The 24,618-nt window shown below is 41.2% G+C and overlaps 1 protein-coding gene across 1 annotated transcript in view; it reads right to left on the bottom strand.

The window, feature by feature from the left end:
• Window positions 1-10,416: 10,416 nt before the first annotated feature.
• Window positions 10,417-24,618, bottom strand: part of cdh8 (cadherin 8) — a 94,892-nt gene continuing 80,690 nt past the window's right edge. Inside the window, exons 7-11 of the mRNA XM_068741867.1 lie at window positions 19,510-19,646; window positions 17,444-17,565; window positions 16,616-16,733; window positions 11,050-11,301; window positions 10,417-10,910 (exon numbers count right to left, since the gene is read on the bottom strand). Of these exons, the coding sequence (XP_068597968.1) occupies window positions 10,417-10,910; window positions 11,050-11,301; window positions 16,616-16,733; window positions 17,444-17,565; window positions 19,510-19,646 (1,123 nt within the window). The remainder of the gene's footprint in view (window positions 10,911-11,049; window positions 11,302-16,615; window positions 16,734-17,443; window positions 17,566-19,509; window positions 19,647-24,618) is intronic.

Here is a 24,618-nt window from a genome sequence, read left to right as displayed (position 1 = left end):
TTGTTTAAAGTGAAATAGCTGCCTGACATTACAAATATCCTCCATCTGTCCTGTAAGTAAGTTAAAACAAAACCAAAAGGCTGTTCTAAATAGCTATGTCAAATCTTTCCAGCAAACAGACAATCTAAACATCCCAGATGGTGATGCTGTGTGAATAAGTCATTATGGGATGGCTTAATTCATTATATGTACCATTATTGTGGTAGCACATGACTCTTTCACTCTATCTATCCTCCACATCACCCTCTCTTTCTCCCCATCTCATTCCCTTTCTGTCTCCCAATCTGTCAATCTTTTCTATCTCTCTCTCTCTCTTTTATGCCAACCAAAGCAAATTAGATGTCTGCCCACCTTGAGTTTTGGATCCGATTGAGTTTTCTGCCTTTTAAAAGGCGGTTTTCCTCACCACTGTCTCCAGATTCTTGTTCATGGGGGATTGTTGGGTCTCTGGAGAATAAAGTGTTGGTGTAGACATATTCTTCTTGGAAAGTGCTTTGATATAACATGTGTTGTGATTTGGCACTAGCTTTTCAGAAATAGTAGGTTTTTACTTGTGTCCAGTACAAGAAAGTAGTAAGTCAACCCTGGCATACATAACTAAATACACTATAAGTCTCAGTCTTGGTGGCTACATTAATAAAACGTAATAATGTTCCTGCCACCCAAACCTAGCAACAAACATTCACACAGAATAATAACACCGAGTCATGAAATTACGGTAGTTCCTGCACGTTGATCCAGACGCATAATGCCGCCAAAAAATAACAATGATTAATTCTTACTGTGTTTCACAAGAAACACAGTAAGTCACTAGTCCCTAGATTTCAGTGGTGCTGATATTCAGTAGACATTTGTGCTGTTACTTTGTTGTTTTCTGACTCCTGTGCCATGGTGCAGTGATGTTAATTCCACCATTTTTGACAAAAATACATCGAAACTGCGTGGAAAAAATCCTTCACTGACATATTTAAAACGCCTCTGCGTGCTCCCCAACAAAATAAGCATATCCACGAAATACCTGACAGAGACATCACCGGGAGGTTCTGTCTGCTTTGCCATTGAACACAATGCGTTTCCATCCATTTTGGTCAAACGCTGTCTGAGTGTTTGACCGGTCGCCCTCCGGAGGGCGTGATACGGAAAGGTCAATTGCACACTGCTGACTTTGTACACAGAAAATCTACGCTGCGCACACACAAAAAAAATCAAACCTGTATTGAAAATAAAAATAAACACATAAAAATCCATTCTGTGCTATTTTTCAATGTGAGTCAGTGATGATGTGATTCACATGCATTTTTATACAGCTAATCAACATCTTTGAGAGGCGTCCTTATGTGCCGCGACAGGTGTTTTAACCAACAAAGCAGTGTGGCCTATTTGGAGGGAAGGCACGTTTAAGATGATATGTGCTGTTTATGTCGACCCTTTATAATAATGAAAAAATGAACGGGCGGTGGCACATCATCTCAATAAGTCAAAGTGAAAATGAAATGCGATTATTTGAAGATGGAATTGTTGTCGAGTGCAAACAGAAGAAAAAAACGGTGAAACTGGGTGAGATTTCTTTTCTTTTTTTGAGCACCGCTCGTTTTCCAGAGGATGAATTAAAGGAGTTGTCTGCATTTGACATTGAGGCACTGAGCTCAGACATAACGTTTGAGTATGGAGCAGCATACATTGCCACTCTGGCAAAGAAGCACCCGCACATTCTGTGCAGGCCATTAATAGTGAATGTGTTGAATTCAAGTACATAATGAGGCAAAAACTTAAACAAGGGTCAATCAGCACATTCTCAGATATGGTGGCTCCAACACTCGGATGTGAGGAGCTAAAACACATCTCAATTTGTGGATATTTGTGCTACATTTCAAGCACCCAGTGCAGATTGTGAAATATGCCTTAGTTTAATGACTTGTATTAAAACAGCATCCAGAAATTGTCTTGAAGTGGACCATTTGGGCCAGCTGATGCGTATAAAGTCAAAGCTGCAGGCAGACGAGGCCATCAGCCTAGACTGGCAGCTGTGACTCCTATACCCTGGCGTACTCCTACTGTGGAGCTGTCTGTGGTGCTGAAACACACTGCTTTTGTTTTGTCTTGGGGGGGAAGCGTTGTTTCAGGCGGCCCTCCAAAACAAAGCGGCGCGTTTCAGCACCACGGACAGCTCCACAGTAGGAGTACGCCAGGGTAAAGGGCAGACATGGGCAAACTCAGTCATTTATATTAGTTCACACAAACACTCCAGCCTGGCCCGGCCCCTCTGTCAAATTTTAGAACCCATTGTGGCCAGCGAGTCAAAAGGTTTGCTCACCACTGGGCTACATGGTCTTTACAATGTTTAACAGTACAGTGACGAGCAGTGAAAAAACAAGATTGTTTAGACTTTAGATCATTGGTGTGATTATTTTGTGGTACCGAACATTTAATGGCCAGAATCCTGCTTTGAGACTGCACCTTTAAATCTTTCATCATTTCCAATATCCTTTTATACAGATATGTCCACCTACTCATCTCCATACAGTTGCACCTGATCGCACTAGTTACTTAGACTTTCCTTTGTAGTGATATTGTGGAACATTACTTGCACCAACCTCAGAAGATGAAAGTGAACTAAATTAGACATGCAAACATTGTTTGATGGAACTTAATTAAAAAGTTACAGTTAAGGTTATTCTGCCTGAATAAGTTCAATCATAATGAGTGAATAAATTCATATTATAAAGAGATTGTGTTATTTTTTTTAATCCTTATGGGACTTTGTTACCGAGAGGAAAGGTAATAAAACCATTTGTCTAGCAAAAAATGCATTGGGCTTATTTAAAAAAAAGTATTTATATACGAGTTTGTAGGTGCTAATGAAAAAGTTTTACCTCAGCATAGTCTTTTTGAATGGCGCTGTGATAACATGTGGCAGTGGCCCCGAAGTGCAAATCACTACGGCAAACAGGAAACACAACAATTGGAACAGTACAACATCACTAATGAAATGTTACAACAAATCAGGAAACATGACTACAAATATCAAATCACAGAGAAAACAAGACAGAAGATCAGACATGTCAAAGTAATCTGACACAAACATGAAATTTCATCGCAGAAATAGCGAACAGAACATTAAACATTTTACTTGGACTACACTACATTAATACATTGCGTTTACATTTTTAATTGATACACAAACACACACAAAATAATATTATAACCAGTATTGCTGTAATATAAAATGTGGTTTTATTATGAGTTTTTCCGTCAAGACAATGGCACGAACAGTGGCGTGCAGAGCACAGGAGGGGAGTTGGATGGTACATACACACTTTGTTTGGTAATTGTACCTTACACGTACACTTACATAAACGTAGACATAGTAGTTCTGCTTTGTGTTCTTGAGAGTATCCTTCTGAGGATTGTTCATATTGTTGATGTACTCCGCTCATACTGGTGTGCCAAATCGCTTAAGGAAACCACGCTCATGTTTATCAATCATTTCATGCTTCATCTCCATCGTCATCATGCATTTTTTCTTCTCACTGCCATCCTTACTGCTCGCTTTCTTTGGGCACATCACTTATTATGAGGAATATTCACAGATAGATGAGTGAACTTTGTTTGTTTGTCAGATGTGTGCTTTAGAGGTTGCACGTTAGCCTCCACTCGTAGTTAGCCTTAACCCACAAACCATCGGATACTGTGATGCAGGGTTATAATAGTTTTGGATTTTTAATTATAGTTTAGTTTTAGTTAGTTTTGAATTTGTTTTCTCTAATTCAGTTAGTTTTAGTTAGTTTTTAGAGTGGATTTGTTAGTTTTTATTAGTTTTAGTTTTGTTTTTATTAGTTTAATTTAGTTTTTATTAGTTTTAGTTTTTTATACTTTCAGTTATTTGTCAGATGCAGGATTAAAATATAATAAAATAATACAACTCAACAAAAGATAACATATAAAACATTTATTCAGTAATTTTAAACAACCAACCGTAACAGTCCGCAGCGTAGCTGCTAACGTGCTACAATCTCGGACTTAATACTTCATTTGCCGCTGATGATTTGCTCTCAGCGTGGACGAGCTTTCTGGCTCTTGATATCAGTGAGTCAGTATTTGGGTACTTCAGGGCAGCGTTCAGGGTGAGCTGAAGGGTGAGAGCCAGACATGGATCCTCTGGAACTCTGGCAGGTCAAGTTCTGAGCAAAAAGAACAAACAAATGTAAAACACACAAAGAATAGTACAGTTAAATAATTATGTATGAATTAGGACTGTCTGTAATAACCCTTGTTTTTACAGCAGGGATAATAACGTTACTTGTTTCATGATGTTTAATTTCTTACACTGTTAGCACCCTAAATTAGTTTCCCCAGGATAACCCATTTAATATTGTATATTTATAATGAAGCCCAATATTAGATCTGAAATCATGACATGACAATAACGATGATGTCAGTGTGACAATTATACATTTCAGGTTTTAGCGGATGGAGGCTCTAACATTTGTGATTGGCATTTTAGGTTTTGGATCAGAATGAGTAAAATAAATAATTTATTTCCTCTCCTTTTGGGACTTTATGGGGTTTTAATATCAATTAAAGTTTACAACACTGATTATTGTTACATTTTATATCAGCATAAAAGGTCAACAAGACTAATGTATTTGGGACTAGAACCACTCACCAACGTGTTCAGTGTCCTCGTCGTCCGTCTCTAATCCAATCCACGGTTCATCCAGACCATCTCCAGGGCCTCCTGGCTGAGGGGGGGCTCCATCAGGGGGGCTCCATCAGCTCGTCTTCTTCTCATGTCTCATTAATGCAGCAAGCCATGCCCCCCCCCCCCCCCCCAGTGTGTGTGGGGGGGGGCTCAAGTCGGTGCAGGTTAAAAGCAGTCCCTTATTGTTGTCTCCTTCGCGGTGCTAACTGCTAGCCTGGGGGCTGCTTCTCTTACGGGGGGGCTACTCGCTGTTAGCTTTCTTGTTTCTCTCCGTCGTAATAAACACATCCCACATGGGGCTGGAGCGCTCGGCGCTTCCTGCCGGCTTCCGTCGCTAGTGACGTCACCAACCCGATTCTCAACGAGCAGTGACGGGAACAGCCGGACGGAGCCGCCAGCACACGTAACTCCGAGCAAAATAAATCAATTTCAAAATTGATAAAAACGAAAACGAAGAGATTAGTGTCTTTAATTTTTATTAGTTTTAGTTAGTTTTGTGAACGGACAATACCGTTTTAGTTAGTTTCCGTTTTCTCTTTTAATTATCGTTTTTATTTAGTTCTAGTTAACGAAAATGTTTTTTCAATTCTAGTTTTCGTTTTTTCGTTAGTTTTCGTTAACTATAATAACCCTGCTGTGATGAATAGCAAGTTTCGAGTATGTGTTTTTGGCAATAGCCCAAGTCTGATACACTGCCATCTCTACCAATCGCTTTCTTTGGACCCATCAATTATTATAAAGAATATTCACAGATTCAGCGAATATCACTGAACGAGTGAAGCGCGCTTGCTGCAAACGCAGCTTTCAGACATTTAGCGTCAGCATCTGGAAGTGTGCGCGCATTGCAAAGCAAAATATTGCTTGTATATCGGAACACTCGTATGTGAAAGCGCTCATACGTCCAGGTATTACTGTACTTGGTAGAAGCAGTCGACAGTTACACGCACTATGTTGATGCTCTTTGCCACTATCGTTTGGCTTCTTCCAAGGGTCTGTTCTAATAAAGGTCTAATATGGGATGTCAACAGTGGATGCACTCAAAATACACAATGCACAAAATAATTTAAATGAATTAATATTTTCTCACAGACCTGAATTCCAATTCATCAAAAACTACAGCAGTGCAGTGAAATTCATCGGTCAAATGGAGACATGTATCTATTGTCATAATCAATGAATTTTAAGATGGTGTCAGGGTCAGAGATAAATGTTTAAATTCTATTAAAAAACCCTTCAGCTAACAGTTTTAAAAATAAACACATCATCAAATACTTCAAGACACACACACACACACTCCAAATGAGAAATTAAGACCCATTTTCATTTTGACTGCAGCTGACTAAAAACAGGAAATTTGGTGAATTACTCCAACTGCCACATTGTTCCTGAATCAAATGTAAAATTGATTATTTTAATAATAAAATAAATTTTACTATAACCCACAACAAATACAACTGCACCTGCTCATTAACAATTCCTGAGGCTCCTATTCGTAAATTTGCCATGTAGACTTTATTACTTTTTTATCTTGTCTGGTGGGTTTTGCTAAATGAATCAGTGTTCAGTTGAATTTCATGAATCTCACTGGTTGGTTTCAGAAGATTTATGCAAAACATACGTACCAGAAAATCTAGAGTTGATGTGTGTGTGTGTGTGTGTGTGTGTGTGTGATAGCCACTTCAAGGGATCTGGCTACATTTGCAAAAGGCAGAGAGGTAAGAGTCCATTGCTCACGTTTGCCCAAAGGCCTCATTATTTGGAGTTTGAACTGCAATGGAAAAGGTCAAAAGGACAATGGGGTGGATAACAAGGTATTCGCATGTCAAAATCCAGAGCAGAAAGCTGATTTCTCAACTTGCAATATGTAACAAAGATTGTTGGAAATTGAGGGCAAGCAACAGTAATTAGAGTTTCTACACCACAGCCATGGGCCTGCCTTAAAATATCTGGAACATATCAGCGAGGAACAACAAAGTGAAAGGTTGTCACCCACGGGACATACCCATTACGTGACAAAAGTGAAAAGATAATTTGATTTACTGTTTAGTTAGGCAACCTCTGTCAGACCTGCAGCCATACGCAGCAGCCGGGGTGCATGAAGATTGACTACAAATGAGTCTGCTGACCTGCCGGGGTCGCACTAGTCAGAAAACAATTTGTGCTATTTTTTTTTTAACCAGGAGGTATCAGTTTGTAAAATGTGGTTAGAACATAACTTCAATTTCTCGAGTCTGAAACGCCACCATCATTTTGGCAAAATTTGGAAAATGTAGTGTATGTTGCAATGTGGTATGACATATGTATGACTTATATCTGTTGTGAGTCCTTTCCATCCCATTGTACTTGCAAGAAAGGTGGAGTGTAGCTGTGTGTGTGTGTGTGTGTGTGTGTGTGTGTGGTCTTTACAATCAACTCTAAGGGAAGTAGGTTTTGTGTGATTTTATCCTTTTGAGTTCAGTGAGGCACAGCTGTTAAATGATACGATCGAAAGCTTTTGTTATTTGAAGAAACCTCAATATCAGATAAAGGTGAACAAAATTCTTATCTTTCAACAAGATTAACAAAGAGGAGAGACAATGTTCAAAAATAAATAAATAAAGGGAATGAAATTGGGAATTGGATTTTATCTAATTTCCTTTGCGCTTAAGAAATATAATAAATAGTGAATAGATGAGAATTACTGCAAAACAACATCCCAATTTACATCCCAGACTAATTAATGTAATGAAGGCCTTTCTCTTGCAAAACTTTTATCTCCCTGGGTTCATTCTCTCTGGGTTGGGAATAACAAATCCGGATTAATACACAATGGTCTCGAAGCCCTATTTTTTCCCTTTGATAAGACATAGATAATGACATTTTATTCATCTAATTATGCCGCATGTTCAAAGAAGCTTTAGAATTATATTCTGTCAGGTGGAAAAGCACACAACATGTGCTCGAGTCCTTTCATATTTACCAGACAGGACAATTATTGTTCAGTCGGTATGACAGAGCCATGCAACATTCAACCCTGTGACGTTTTTGAACATCACTCTTACATTGCCTCAACTTAGTAATGTCAAACCAATAAAACACTTCTGAAGTTAAACAGGAACTTTTAGGAATGAAATGTTGGCTTCAAACAACACTTTAAAAGGGACATACTATGAGAATAAAACAGTTTCTACACTGATATTTGGTGGTTTCGGGTCATTACCAAGTGATTGCTCTTGTGGATCAAGTTGGGTTCTGTCTTTTCCTGCAGGTCTTTCCCTGCAAATCCTGTAAAGTGCCTTGAGATAACTTTCTGTTGTAATATAAATAAAATTGAATTGAATTACCAACCCAAAAAACGGTGAAATTAAACCATCCAGTCAATCCTGCGTTGTTTACATAGCTCTGTAATCAAATATTGAACCATGTCTGACAGCATTCTCCCCCATTGTGATGTCACAAGGGAGGGACGTTGAGTTTATTTTGGGAAGTTTGGAGCCTGGTTTTCAGTGAAATTTTGATGTTGGAATACCAGGAGGTGCTCGCATTGTCAAAAAGGAGCTGAACGAGGGCTCCAAGAACAAGAACACAACCCAAATAGGTAATCTCTTCTTTGCTCGAGATTACTGTATTATTGACTGTGACCTTGAAATCATTAACATTTATCTCACTTAGAGAGTGTCTTGACCCAAAAAGAATAGATTGTGTTTTTCCAAGATGTAGTGACAGTTTGTTATCGGTAAGCCAAGTACGGATTTTGGTGACCTCAGAGCTGAGAGCTTCTTAAACCTGCACCTTGTCCTCTCCAGAAATCAGGAGTGCTGAGTCATCAGCGAACAGGAACAATTTGCAGTTACAGGCAGCATTCATGTCGTTGGTGAGGGTTGGTGCCTTGCTCAAGGGCACTCCGGCAATACTCTGGGGGTAGATTGCCTTCTCTCCAGCCACCAGCCCACGCTCCATATTTTGTCCGGCCAGGGAATTGAACTGGTGACCCTACACTATGGTAGCATTCTCATTTTCAGTCATCGTACAATAGCAAAGTGATTATCGTGTATAAATTGTTGTGGCCCTTTAACTGTTGTTGGTCTGGGACTTTTTATTGCTCATCTGCATGAAAAGAAACCACACAACCATTCAGCAATATTTATAAAAATATATTTCACAAAGTAGGAAACAATACAGGGTATCTTAGAATACAGTACAGGGAGTAAATAATTGAACATACACATTTATAAGCATTAAAGCACAGTAGAAAATATGATCTGCATGTAGGATCTATTACATATATATTGTTTAGTCTACTGAGAACTGCCATATTACTGTATCAGTACAAACTGAGTTTGAACGCAGCTGTAGTGCCATTGAAATTCTCATTATGTGCAAGAGCTAACGTGCAGAGACAAAACCTACCACCTCATTGAAAGCTAATGATGTTAGCAGTAACTCTATGTACAGTACATGTCTTTTTAATAATATCATACAGTGTAAGCAGAATATGGTCTGGATTTGTTTTTCACTGGACTTATGCGATCTGTGTTTGAGAACGGATGTTGAAGGAAGCCATGTACTCTGGAATCAGTTAGCCTATTGTGCTCAGACACTTGTATGATATGCACAATTAGCATGTGTCAGAAAAGTCCTGTTTCTCCTGTCCTGATCAAGTCAATCTGTTTTTGTTGGATCCACTGAAAGGTTCTATTTGCCTGCTTATTTCATCGTCTTTATTATGAACTGCAATAAATTCATAATATGGATTGACTTTTATTAATGTTCAAGTAGTTGTAAAAAAAACCAGCTCAATGTGAAATCATATCAACAACGCCCACTTCAAATTGTCAGCACGGTAAAAGAAATATTGAATAACAGAAATACAAAAAACTCATTGAACGATAATGAATAATCAACACGTCTCATCAAAAAACAGGAGATTACAATTGTATTTTAATGTTGCTTCTGTAAAAAGAAGGCCTCAGAGTTTCTACATTTCTCTTTTTTGTCTTCACTTCAGTCTTTTATAGGCGAGGAACACTTTGCCACTCACACCTGTAGCATGTAAATACAAATATCTGTATAAAGCAAGCCATCCGAGGCTTAAGAGAGTTTTATAAATGTGGCCACCAGAGAGGATATCAAATGATAACAAATTCACCTTAAAGCCAATACTAGTTTGTCTTTTTTTGCTTTTGTTCAAATCATACTTTACATTCATCACTGTAATGTAGACCATATATTGCTTTTTTCACATTTTGTTTCAGATCGCCGATCAGCTGGGCGGTTCAAGAAGACATGAAACAAACAACCTTCTGTCGTTTCTGAAATCCGGCTTCCTGTCCATGGAGCACGGAGCATAGCGTCCACTTAGACTTCAGAGAACCCAATCATATTTATTATTCCTTTCTTCTGGCAACTTCCAGCAATTCCAGGGTTTTCCCTGCTACCGGCAGTCACATCGAATGACTAACACCCAAAACACTGCTAGATACTCCACAACGGAATCTAAGATACACTCTACAAGAATCATAGATGTCCTAATAAAGACGTTGTCTGGCTGAACACTTACAATGCGCTTGATGTAGTGGACGACGGCTGCTGCGCCTCACTCTAAGAAAATACAAAAAAGGTTTTGTTCTTTTTCTGTTTCTAAAAGCCAACAGACCTGCTAGCATTTAATACACAATTATGTGGAGAGAGAGAGGGAGAAAATCAGAAAGGTCTATTTTCTACTAAATCAAAGGTCAGGTCTCACAATCGCTCTCCCCCACAGAGTAGAGCTCCCCAAGTCTTCTGAATCTCGGCCCCCACTCCCTAAGGTAGTCATAGTTCTGGTCTGAGTCTGACGACGCCGTCTCCAGTGAGCTGAGGGAGCCAGCCATGGATCCCCGGCCCTCGTAGCCGTAGATCTGGATGGAGTCATAAGGCGGTGCTGTGGGATCATTGTCTGCCTCGTGGAGTCGTACGTTGATGAATTCATCCACGTCCACGCCGTTCGGACCAGAGTGTTGACCCGCCCGGGGCATGAACTGCAGGTCGGGCTTGATGTCCTTGCGTGGTAGATAGCCATTGATGCCATCGGGGTTCTGAAGCGTCGCAATGTCGAATGCCTCTGTGTCCTCCTCGCCGCCTCCTTCGTCGTCATAGCGAATTATATTCTCCCGCACATCTTCATCGTCCTTTACGATCAAAGGCTCATTCTTGTGTCTCCTCAGGGTCACAAATAGTACTACTATTACTGTCAGAAAGAAAAATTAAAAGAACGGGAGGGGGAAACAAAGACGTCTTGGTCAAGATTTGATAAGAGGATTATCACCTGGTTATTAATTTTCATCATCTTGAGCACAATGTCACAATGCAAAAGAAAAACACCTCACCTAATAACAGTATAATGCAGGCCAGGATGGCAATGAGCGCTCCCATGCTGAGGCCAATGGGTAAGACGTAGGCCTCCACATTGCAGGACTGGACAATGCCATCCTTGCTGCACCCACACACTCGGATGGTCAAGGTGTTGGTGCTGCTCATGGGCGGGTTTCCATTGTCAGTCACAATGATTGGCAGAAAGTACATCTCCTGTTTCTGTCGTCGGAAGGTGTCGTGCTTGGCGAGGACACTGATTGAGTTGTCTGTTAGAAAGAGGCAAAGCTCGATCATTTTTTGTTGCAAGGACGTGAGAAACACTCATTATTATTCGTTGTGGTAACAGATTGGCAATATATCATTAAACTGTGTGAGCTGAGCGCAGAGTCTGGGTAAACTAATTTCACATCAATCGTCACTCTTCTCTCTCATATTGCAATGGCACAGATGGATTTCTCTCACCCTGCTATTTTCTCAACAGTCCAATTTTGGGAACTCTATAAGAAGGTAGACCCCAAGTTTGCTGTCCCCCTTTGGAATCTGAGAAAATGGCAGGACCACAGCAGCACTCGGAGGATGGCACATGTAAGACCCATAAAGGTGCCAGCTGCTCTTTGATGACACTTCGCTTGAAGCTGTCTGCTCATTAGCTGCCTCTCCTTACCCTGCTCACATTATCAAACACTTGCATTCCCATAAGAATACACAGCCTGCTGAGCGCATGTGAAATGTATCGTTTCTGATAGTCTAACCTTTTGCTCTGTGCTTGAGGGCGCACGAAAGGGAGATGGAAAGTGGAGCTCCCTGGAATCAGGACAAGATTTTTCAGAGGATGAAATAATTACAGCATTGTCTGATTTGAAGGATTTGGAATTGACGTGAACATCTGCCCAGATTTATTTCCTTATGAATGCTTCAACAAAGTATTTAGATCATTCAGCAGTGCATGTGTAAGCATGTATCCTAACGTAGTGAAGCATCAGCATGTCTTCACATGCAGGTCATTTTCACTTTCTAATACTCTTGATGGTAAAAAATAGAATGAAACATCAGCCCAGCCAAAGAGAAGAAGTCTCATAGAAAATGGCAGCTATGTAGATAACCTACAGTCAGAATGAACTCACTGAGGTAAGAAGAATGCTCTTTTATTATCACTTCAAGGCTGGGCGTTATAAAAGGGGCTGTTGCTAGATTCTGATTGAAAGCTGTGTACAATCAAATTATAGTCATCAGCCTTTGAGTAAAGCTTTGGGTAGCTGACTGTCTGAAAAGGAACTTCAAGCACTTTAGATTAATGAATGCCAAACGAGTCGTAGCTGAAGGCCTAATAATAAAGGAAAGTAGAAAAAGAAAATGGCAGAAGTAAAAGAGTGATGTTTATTTTAGCACAGACTGAAACCCTCAGTATTGTTAACAAATTGTTTGACTATTGCTGTTGAGGAAAAAGGTAAAGTGTCTGCCTGCAAGTGAAACACAGGCGCCGAATAATTAGTCACTTCTAGTTTGTTTGTAGAATATTATGATTACTACGGAATGGTAATATTACAACGCCCAAATGAAGTCTTAGAATAAGTGTTTGGCGATGCACCAGGTGCCTTTGAGTCGATGGGCCAGGTGTTTGACAAACAGCCCTGCAGGTGCACTGGCAATAAAAGCTAAACCCGTTAAAAACAGGGCTTGCACTGTTGTGTTGCCACTGAAATTGTCAATTGGCAATAGATTGCATCAACTGTAATATGGAGAGGATTTAATATGTCATGCAATATGGAATAATATTCTTAAAAAAATAAGACATTCTTCAGGTGAGTTTGTAGGTTTTCAGAATGTCTACTTGCTGATTCTAGTCAAGGTGCGAACAAAACGCATCTCCGTTATTTAGAGGCAGAAGATGACAATAGCAGCACATCTGGGTTTAGTGCTAAACACTGTCATCTCATAGCTAGAAGCTAATGAGAGCATAGCCTAGCCTTCCTCTGGGATGTTATTTCCAACACAGCGTCGGTTTCCACCCTACATCAAGAATATGTATATTCGTTTAAATGTATTGTCTGAGCTTAAATAGGTTAGAGGTACTTTTCTTTTACTCTCTCCATTTAAATGGCTTCTATAAGATTGACTGAACGGGACCGTTGTGCTGTAATGAAACTAAATGTGGGTTGTTAAAAATAAATTCCTCCCTTCTGGGTAAAAATTAGAGCTGCAGCAGAAAAAGGAAAGAAAGAAAACAATAACACCAGCATCCGCTGTTGTTGCACATGATGATCATGGTGGTCATTAAGGTAGTAGTTGGAACGGGCATCGTGTACAGGAACATCTGCATCGAGTATGGACTAGAGACCCCCAGAGTCAGGATGGAGGACACCTCCAAAGGTGGCCGAGAATAATCGAGCCAGGATCCTGTGGGACTTCCAGATCCAGAGGGACACACTAGTGACGTCCAGCCAGCCTGACTTAGTGGTGGTGGACAAACATCGGGAGAAGTGACTGACCGATACCGATACTGATTATTAGTAGTCAAGGAGGCCGATAACTGATATTTGGAGCCGACTGTTGTTTGCAGTGAAAATATTAGCGTCAAAATTTGTAATAATAGGAACTGCAAAACTTAACTTCGTTTAAAAGCCTTTAAGCACATGTTTATTAAACAGATTTTTTTTTAAATCTTAGACAATAATCAACAACTCTTTGTTTGAAAATTGTAACAAAGTGCAGGGATCTCAGCAGCATGTCTAATAAAGTCAGATGAAAAATTCAACAAATAAATAGCTTCCTGAAATTTTAAATAAAGTAAATAAAACAAAGTTAGATACAGTAGTCCCTCGATATAATGCGGTTCATCTTCCGCGACTTCGCTGCTTCGCGGAGTTTTTTACTGCAATTTCAGATTTCTTTTTTGCACTTGACCGCGCCTTGAAACAACGCAAGGACGAAGGGGCGCGGTCGGAGGAACTGTGAAATGCGTGTGAGTCGCTATTAATCATTTCTCATGTGTTCAACCTCATAGGTTGATCATTAAAATTTAATTCGTTATTTCTAAAAGCTATCATATTTATTTGTTAAGCGTTTGTTTTATAGCACTCTTATTCTCTGTGTAAAATGAGGCTTTTATTTTGTAGGAGCATAAACGTCACGTCCCTTTTAGGTTTTGTTTCTTCCTGTTGATATATGTAGCCGCCGCCGTTCCGCTGTGCTAAGCTATCCAATAAAGAAGCCCATGAGAGGCTAAAGACAGCACGAGTAGAATATTTGTTCTTCTGCACTCCAAGCGGCTCTTTCCTCGACCTGCACGCCTTAACATTATTAACAGGAAAACGTTTACTGTACGTACTATATATTTATATTTCTCAAACAAATGTTTAGTTCTGAAAAGGTTTTGATCTTTGGTTTCATTCTATAATACTGAAACAATCTATTTAGATTAATGTCTGACTGTTAAAAGTGTATAAAGTGTGTGGTGAGGGGTTTTACAGCCTTAAAACATTTATGTACATGTATAATAATTGTAAAAAATTAAAGATTACTACATTGCGGATTTCACTTATTGCGGGTTGTTTTTAGAACGTAACCCCCGCGGAAAATAAGGGACTACTGTATATATTTTTTTACGGAAATGTGAGTCACATCAATTATTAATCCGAATTGAGCAGCATTAGATTGTGGTGCAAAAAGCAAAGTTGTTCTGCACGCTCTTCAGTAAGACGGCTTCTCTTGCTATCATACATTTCAATATTATGTGCTCTGGAGTTTCTTCACTCGCAAACCGTTCTGTGTCCATAAGCGCCACACATGCACAGCTTCACTGCTGATTGGCTGTTTGACCCGTGCCAATCATATGGTGCTGTGGGTGGGAAAATGCTGAAGACAGTAGTACCTGCAGACGGAGAGGCGTCAGTGCGTCAGAGCCAAAATAATACAGTTTTACATTGATTAATAAAAAAAAGGCCGATATGTGTCAAAATGCAGAATATCGGCCGATAATCGGTCGATCCCTAATCAGAAGACAGCGGTAGTGATAGATGTAGTGATGTAGCGAAAGCAACATTAGGAAGATAGAACACAAAGAGCTCGAGAAATACCAAGGGCTGAAGAAAGTGCTGGAGAAGATGTGAAGTGATGGGAGTGAATGCAACAGTGGTGCCAGTAGTGATCGGGGCAGGAACCTCCAAGCGGGAGCATGTCTCCAGCAGATACAAGGAACAACGTCCAACATCTCCATCCAGAAGAGCGCAGTCTTAGGGAATGTTAAAATCCTCTGCAGAACCCTCAAGCTCCCAGAGCTCTGGTAGAGGACCCGAGCTTGAAGGAGACACCATACCGCCAACAAAGATTGTTTTTATATATGTGTGTGTGTGTTAGTGTGTCTGGCGGTTATATAAAACTGCATTTATTATTTCGGCAGGATGATGAATGTATGTCTGTTTCAATTAGTGGAATGGCATCCTCTGTCTGTCTTTCATGTGGGTCATAGCCGTTTTCCACGGTGTGCACAGCCCCTAACCTCTTCAGTGTTCAATCCCTACAATTACACTCATCATCACAAACAAAGGCAGCACACAGAGGCCCACAGGAGGCCGACGCTCTTCAGCGAAGTGCCTCCCACAGCTGTCGATTCAGATAGAAATAGTCACTGGAGTGCTGGGAGATGTGGGTCTCTTGTCTCTGTTCAGGATCTGCAGTAGCATAACCAAGTGGTTGGTGCAGTGTGCAATGCACAGAGCTGAACTTCAACCCACGTGTTACTTTTGTTTCAGGAAGTGCCAAAAATCCAGATCGTGAAGAACTGCGGTTCGAGTGAGGGAGCATTTCAGGTGATGCTTCCATCGTTTTCAGCAGCTATTAAAACTAAAAAAAAACCTTTATAGATCCGCATCATGAAGGAAAGTTGGATGAAAGAGAAGCCCTTCCTTTTAACTTTTCTTTTTCTGATGTGATTTCTGCAAACATGCAATTTTTATATTTTTTACTATTGTTAATGATTATAAAATAATGTGATTTCCCCCCCTTCAAATGTATCTGTTTAAAAACTATAATATTTTATTCTTGTCAAAAGGCGGCTACTTCATGGGATGTTGACTTTTTTTATGGAGTCTTTACTACATTACTGAGCGGCTGCACTGTTAGCCCGCAGCCTGTGTATCGCAACAGAAGGCTGGTACCATATGACATTTTCTTTTTTGCCTCAAGGTGAAAGCATTACACAATGACATCATGCATAGAGACTCGTCTGAGCCATAGAGGAGGAAAAGAATGGAATAATGTTAGACAAAACTGGCAAATAAACCAATCACAGTATTTAGCAAATACATTTAATGCCATCTGCCGTGCGGCAACAGCTCTTACGATGTCACCCTACATTGAGCTGCAAGACTACCAGGCAAAGGCATTTGCCTTCAAAGCACACTGGGGAGTAAAACGAAGCTGGTGTCCAGACGAGTTTCACATCTGCTCAGCACTGATGCGTCAGATTTCATCTGAAGTGTGGCTAAAATGCTGTGGATGAGAGTTTTGACTGGAAAGCCATTGCAGGAATTAAGTAATTCTGCCGCAGAGCACTTCTGTTGAATTGATCTTGCTTCTCACCTTTGTTGTTTTTGATGGTAAAGTTGGGGTTGTTGGCAATCTCTGGAAGTATCCGATAGTCAAAGTAGTGGCCGGTCATCGGATCGTCTTTGTCCACAGCGCTGACAGTTTGGATCACCTGTGTTGGAAGCAGAGCTATAAGAGCAGAGCTGGAAGCCGATAGAGGCAGCCTCTTCACTGCTGCTTTTGCCACCACAGATTGTCTCATTCTAACACTTGCTTGATCACACCTGATGAAATTCATGCCCCATTCATGTCGGCATGTTGAGATTATTAGTGATGAGGATCTGTCTAGTCTGGCTCACGTTCTGGCTCCTGGATCTATCTGGTAATCTGTCACCAACGGCGTTATCTCGCTGCATGTCTGTGTGATTGATTGGAAATTAGAATGCCGGCCTTGCAGGACAGATTTTGTCACCCTCCCCTTTCTCCTCTCCTTTCAATAAAGCTTCCTATTGTATATATGCAGGCCCTTTGAATGAGGGCAATTGATGAGAATGCTAACTACATGTCCAGAATTTTTGGCTGGGGGACACATTATGCCATCTGGATGAAGACATGAAAGGCAGTCTTGAATTATGATCCACTCTGATCAATCCCGACTGCTCTCATTTCCCCTTTGCTTCATGCACAGTGTGTCAAGTGAGGGCTGTTGCGAGGTAAAAAAAAAAAAAAAGCCGTACTCCAACCTCTATAGTTTCAAAGTGAAGTAAACATGCTATAATTCACTGTGGCCAATCATTAGAGAGGGGAAGAGAGAACAAGAGAGGAAGGGAGAAGGCAGGAGATAGATCACTGGGTTGATGAACGAGTCATTTCTTTCCTTACCTGTCCTGGTTTTCCATTTTCACAAAGAAAGGCCTCGTATTCTGTGGCAAATTCAGGGGCATTGTCATTAATGTCCATTACTCGGATAGTCACAATTGCCCTCGATATTTGACTGTGGTTTCCTAATATACAGAAGGGAAATCAAAAAGCAAGAGAGACAAGAGGACATAAATAAGAAAGAGCAAATGGAAAACTGTGTGCGGTGTGGTTTGGGGGGTTACACAGGAAATGGCAGGTAAACTGTGTGACATAGTTTTAATTTCCTTCTTTTCGGTCTTTATTTCGCCCTTAATTTCCAGAGCTGATGACAGATAGATAATGATGAGCCACATCAATCTACATTTCACTTGGTGTCACTGATGCAAAATGAGATTCCAAGCTACGGAGAATAAAAAAATAAAAAAAACAATTCAAAGTGCTTTTGAAAATCCACTGTACAGCGTAATGTTTTAAACATGATGGTTAAAACATGCATATTAATGAGGCATTGGTAACTGACGTCTGAGAAGACAATAAAAGGCAGTTTAATTAGATTACATTTTGATTCAAATAATTCACTGCTGGTAATTGACCATCCCTTCTGAGAGCTGTGAACAGTTGTGTTTATTAATCAGTGATGCAAATGGTAACTTTAAAAGCAATTACCACCGTATGTAGGCAAAAAAAAAATACTGTGTGACTGTAGCCAATGGCAGGAGAGCTAATTTTGTATTTTATTGTTTCATTCATTGATTTAGAGATTAAAATGTAAGAGAATAAAAGTATTGATATTGCCTCTATTTGCAGCAAAGTAATGACTTCCAGCTTGACTGGATATTTACGTAAAAAAAGATATATATATCTATGGCTCGTCTTGAAAAAGAGGTAAGCAGTGAGGAGCATTGGCATTGACAGTCTGATAGACATTGATAGATGGATTAGGGCAGAAGGCGACAGCCCCCCCCCCCCCCCCTCCCCCCTCCTCTTACAAAAGTGACTTTCCTCTAGCAGCAGACAGGGAATAGAATCTGATTAGTTAGATGTCAACTGGCGCGAGGCAGCAGAGTGCACCTCCGTTTGGGTGGCAATTGGCATCAGGTCAGAACAGGGAACAGGCATTCTTCTTCACGCCAGAAAAGACGCCCGCTTCTCTTTTCCCTTTGTCAAGAACAGCAAAAAAGGCCACATTTATTTTGGCAAATTCCCGTTAGGTGTTCTCGGAGATGCCGCTATCTTGAAATGCAGTTATTTAGCCCAGAGGCATGAGAAAATGCATTTTAAATGTACGAGTTCGAGAAATGACAAGGCAAACCAGCTTATCAAACGAGACACATTCACTTCCTCCAATGCGCCGGCTACACGTCGGCGGGATTAGTCTGCGCCGCGTGGCCAAAACATCATGACAGCACTCGTGCTTTCATTTATTTTGACAATTAACGTGTGTTTACTTTGATTGGAAGAAAGAGGCAGACAGAGGAGGAAACAGAAGAGGAGGAGCAGATAGTGCAGAAGAGGAGTTACATGCGGTGTCAGTTTCTATTCTAATAGCTTTAAGGGGTACATTAAACTTTATCACAACATGCAGCCTCCCTGAAACAATCTGTATGCAAATAAAAGCCTTACATATGGCCTGAGCTGTTTGTAGCTCTGCCGGCAAGATTTTCCCATGTAGTCAGTGAGTTTTTGCAGTTTCGCAGATGTTCTTTAATCTGTAATGGATGCTGGCGTTGGAGCATTCCACTCTGGAGCGCGTCTTGGAAACGGTTTATTTGATATGTCTTAATGTTCTTGCACTTGCGCAAATTGACTGCTGAGCTGTTTAGTTCAATCAAAACTCAGCAAATCATCGCGTTTAATGCCTCTGTGGATTCAAACGCTAATTGTTTGTGCCCTATTCTCAACAACGATCAAACGCACTGGCTTACAAGCCATTGTCGTGTTGAGCAGAGCGCTCTGTGCTAGCAGATCGGCGGCTCCCTTGACTGAGACGACCCGTGGAGTCACTCAGAAGGCGATGCGTTTGTACGCGCCTCCCAGCGGCTTCTCAGATCGTCTCACTGCGATCAGAGGCAGGAGAGGCTACTTACTGACTTCCGTGGCGGTTACTGTGATGTTGTGCCACATGTCTGACTCCCGGTCCAGCGGTTTGGCCAGCGTGATCTTCCCGTCGTCCACGTTGATGTCGAACTGCCGCTCCAGGTCTGTATGTCGATCGATGAAGTACCTGTAAAGACAGCAGAGTATGTGTAAGGGAATGATCCAACCATGAGCCTGTTATGTGTGACCATTTGTTTGATCAATTCGACCCCCCCCCCCCCCCACACGTCACTTTTAGATCCTGGTCAATATTTGAAATGTGCAGTATTTGAAAAGACACATTTGCAAACTGATTCTATTCTATTCCCTCAATGACCCTGCCTGCGACGCACTGACTGTCTGTGTCTTAAAAGTACACTGGCAAGACTTTAAAAAAATACCACTCCAGCCGCGGGTGTGAAATCAGAATGCACATAAAAGAGACATTTCTGATGGCACTCAAAGCCGTGAAATTGTTCTTTCATGTTGTGACGTGCAGGGAGCCAAATCTTGAGGCAAGCCCACATGAAATGAGCGAAGAAAGAATCTGTCATTGCGGGTCATCTTCGGTTTCACACGTTCCGTTCGCCATTAAGTGTAACTGTCACAAACAACCTACGTGCCCGGAGCTCAAGGCCGTGGTGATTCACATGAGCTAATTATGGCGTGCAAGGCTGCCGCACAAGTTTCCGTGCCTCTAGGACAAACTGTTCCCGTTTCCTTCTCTCACGCTCTCATCATATCCTGCTTTCCCTCGCAAATAATCTGAAGAAATATGTTTTCCTTTCCATCCAGCTGGATGCTCACGCTGTTCTTAATCCAATTTCCCTAACCGAGCCTTTGTGGACCTTTGCACCACATGGACATCCCTCAACCATCATAAGCCCTGCACACATCCAATCCCCCGAAACCCCGGGTCTTAAATCGTCTCACAGCAGACCTGCTCACTCCTATCTGTCCAGACCTGTTGGCGGGAGAAGAGGGAGAAGAGAAGAGACACAAAGGGATGGAAGAAAAAGTACAGGAGTGCCAGAAAAATAATAATAACGATAATAATTAATATATAGAAGAACCTCTGCTTTATACAAGAAAGGTAAAAAATAAAATAAATGAAGCGCTGGCCCAGATTCCAGTTGCTGGGGAGACGTACTGAGCTGTGACATTTCCATTTTTGAGATGAAATGGTGTAAAATCCTCCATACGATGGGTTGGGAGAGATCCATGAGGACCCCCCCCCCCCCCCCCCTCTCTCTCTTTCTCTATTGCCCTGCAGACGCAGAGCACTTTCAAGACAGACAGACAGCAGCGAGCCACCTGGGAGCGGCCTCTCTCCCGCAGACTGAGTGGATCCCAGTCAAACTCTGACAGCCTCGCGTGGAAGCGAGGAGACAGAGCCTGAAATGTTCTGCCACCTGTCACTCAAGCTGACAGCGCGATGTGAAAAGAATTAAAAGCAAATAAAAAATAATAATATCCAGAGTTATATGTGCACGTTGTTCCTGAGTGCAATGTGTGTGTGTGTGTGCAGTTTTGCTATACTTGTCACAGGCCTTTAAACAACATTGGGCAGTTAAACATCACAGAGAGTCTGTGCCAAACCCTTTAAAGCGCCGAAGCATTTTTACAACTGATGCAGCAGACAGTCAGACATTTTCAGCGCCACTATAAAACACACACGCTAATCAGAGTGCACGAGTGGGGCAGGAGATCGCGTGCAATGTCATCAACACGATCATTATTCTAGCCATTCTTTGGGGCACTGATGCGGGATCTGTGTTCCTCACAGATCACCCGTCAATCAAGCAGTGTGCCGAGGGTACCCGCTCTGTTGCACTTTCTGTAGGTGGCAATCTTTGACCGCGTTAGTCACATCGCCTACAACGGATCATTCTAACTCCCCCATCACCTCTGTGTTTCGGTGCATTATGGCTGTTCAAGGATTTGTTACAGGAAAGATGCAGAAGACACTGAATGATCTCTTAGATTTGGAAATTCAGCTGTCAGAATGTACCTGCAGCACATACATGTATTATAATGACAGTTATAATTAAGATTATTATTATTACTATTATTTTTATTATTACTATTGTTATTATTATAAGCATTATTAGATATAATTATTATATAATGTAATATAATATATTATTATTATTGTTGTTATTAATATTATTATTATATAATTATTATATAATAAGAATAAGAATAATTTCTTATGAGCTACATGTCATAACTGAGCTGAGGGACTTACCTTGACAGTCCTTAACATCTGCTTCTAGCTAACCTCCATGTTGCTGCAGTGCAGCTGCTTTCGAAGAACAACAAGCTCAAAGGCAAAACTGCAGCTCAATAGAAAAACAAAGAATCAGCTAAAAATCCTCTGTTAACTATTAATGTCACTAAAATAAATGAAAGCTTGTGGAAATGTGAACATATTCAGCAAGCACTACTTTAATAAAACTGTAATGCACTTTTTGTTAAATTCAATAAAAGATTAACCATCGGAGGTTGCATTGTGTCATTATGATCATAGCGTAGCATTATATAGACACACTATTGTGTCTGAATGACTCAAGAGCAGTATATTCCTCGTTCCTCATTTTAATTAGCAGCCTCTTTATCAGCTCGCACTAATATAAAATTTGTGCATCTGCCAATAAAATGTTTCTGTGTGTCGGTTAGAGTGTCTATCAATTGTGTGTACGGCAGGCGCTCGGTTCTTACAACTAAATGTTTGTGAGTGCATTCCTCTGAGGGATTGAGTGCCTGAATAGGATGGAACAAATTGTTGTGCTTGTTTCCTCGACAGAGAACATATAATATATATATACAGTAGTACCTTGACATACAAGTATAATCCTTATAGTTCAGTCCTAAAAAAACAGGCCTTCCTAAATTGCAGAAACACCCAGTCTTTAAAGATTCCTGTGTTCCTGCATTTTTAGTCAACATTAAAATAAAAATGAGGACACAAATGTTAACCAACAATGTCTAAAAGCCAAAGCAGCATCACTCCATCAACATGAGGGACTGAATCACAGGCACACATCCAGCAGTAAATGTCATAGAGCCTTTTAGCGACCGTCAGACGTCACGCTGCTTTTTATTTGCGATTATCCAGGTAGAAAATGAGCTCCGGCTCCAGACTGAAGCGGTGAGGGAGCGTTTCATGGAGTGCACCTGAAATGCTGTTGGCTTGATGCATTAGGCGCAACTCTGGGGTTATTTGTCTCCGGAGTGCAGGGGGCCACGGCAGCCCCCCCACCAGAGCGCTCCCTCTGAGTGATTCAGACTGGGTTAGTCTGGTCCGGCAGGAGGAGGGAGAGAGAAACGGAGAGCAGCTCCAATCACCAGGGTAGACTGAAGACACGGACAATCCCTGATGACTGCGTTCTGTTCTCTCTCCAGTTATTCAAAGGGAGACTTCTAAACTTATTGGGCGGTGAGGCTCATATCGTACACCATCATTTTGCAACTCAGCTGTGAAGATCAACAAGCTCCATTTGCTGTTATTGGCACATTTCGTGTGACTTTTCATCATCACCTGCTATGTTAACTTTTATTCTGCCCAGGTTTAATACATGCATGACTATTTACATTATGGGCGTTTTTCCGATCGGAGCTCTCGAGTGATCATGTGTAATCTTTAGCAGCGAGGTGAGCGCTACGTGTTTGGGAGATCCATTATTCTTTGTGCCATGCAGCGATTCGATCGAATGGGTTTGAACTGAATGAATGAATGAATGAATTTTGTTTTGATTGTCCGCCTTTTTTGTTGTTGAAAAATCAAAGGACAATTATACAAAGGCTTTTATACACAGATGAACCAAAGGGGACTGCAATTCGAACTGCAATTGTGATTTTTGTCTGTTACTTGGGCTGATCATGCAAAATGCAGTTCCAACAACTGTCCAACACATTTTTGAAACCAGCAGCTCTTAATCACCATCATTGTCCTTACTGGAAGTTGTTTGTACAAAGTGATGGTACTTTAAGGCACTTCTTGTCCTCGTAACTCATTTTAGACCTTTTGAATCTCATTTCAGGTTTTTGCCTGTTAAAGCAGTGCGAAGAGCACAAAACCTCATTCATTGTCCCAACCGCTTAATCCGTTATCGGGTCGCGGGCCAAGCTGGAGCCAATCCCAGCAGTCAATGGGCGAGAGGCAGGGGACACCCTGGACAAGCCACCAGTTCATCGCAGGGCAACACAGAGACAGACAATCAGCCACACACACACTCACACCTACGGGCAATTTAGTGTCACCAATCAGCCTAGGCTGCATGTCTTTGGTGGTGGGAGGAAGCCGGAGAGCCCGGAGAGAACCCACGCAGACACGGGGAGAACATGCAAACTCCTCACAGAATGGCCACAAGTCGGAGACGAACCCGCGACCATCTCCCTGTGAGGCAACAGTGCTTACCACTGCGCCACCGAGCCGCCCGGGCGCAAAACCTAACAGCATTAAAGTCGGGCATTTATTATGGTAAATAATAAATAATAAATAATTGATTACCTTTGTGAATTTAGTGTCGGAGAGCAGTACATATGCTGCATGCGCTGCTTTCTTTGAACTTCTTTGAGTTTTTGGGATTGCTGGAGTGCCTGCTCCCCCAGCTGTGTGTGATGGTTTTGGTGCGTACGGCTGCTTTCTGCACACACCATTGGATATCTTCCAGTGTGAGCGCCAAATTAGATATTTCCTTTCTCGTGAACGAAAGGCTCTTTTTTGTCATTTTGGCTCCAGCTTGTACAGAACCAGCCGCAGCCCAGTTGGGAGGGAGTTTGGGAATGTTATATGGAGAGGTGGAAACGGGTCACTGTAGTAAAGGAAAGGGATGTGTTGGATTTACAAAATGAAAGGAGCAGAGAGCATCAGAGCAAAATGGAATGCAGTGCAATAATGCGTCTATATGATCCTGCTTTCATCATCACAGGAAGCCAAAATCATCATTTCAAATATGAATCACTTCCCCAGCAGAAAGATAAAGAGTGACTTTCACATATGGAGAACACTGGCGTGAAGTGTCTGAAATACCACGAGAAATATATAATATATATATATATATTGACCTTTGAAGTTATATAGACACTTCACACCAGTATGTATATATATATATACA

The sequence above is a fragment of the Brachionichthys hirsutus genome, chromosome 1, assembly GCF_040956055.1.
Source record: "Brachionichthys hirsutus isolate HB-005 chromosome 1, CSIRO-AGI_Bhir_v1, whole genome shotgun sequence".
Classification (NCBI taxonomy): domain Eukaryota; kingdom Metazoa; phylum Chordata; class Actinopteri; order Lophiiformes; family Brachionichthyidae; genus Brachionichthys; species Brachionichthys hirsutus.
Note: the sequence above shows the minus strand (reverse complement) of the source record. Positions and strands in the feature narration are given on the sequence as shown.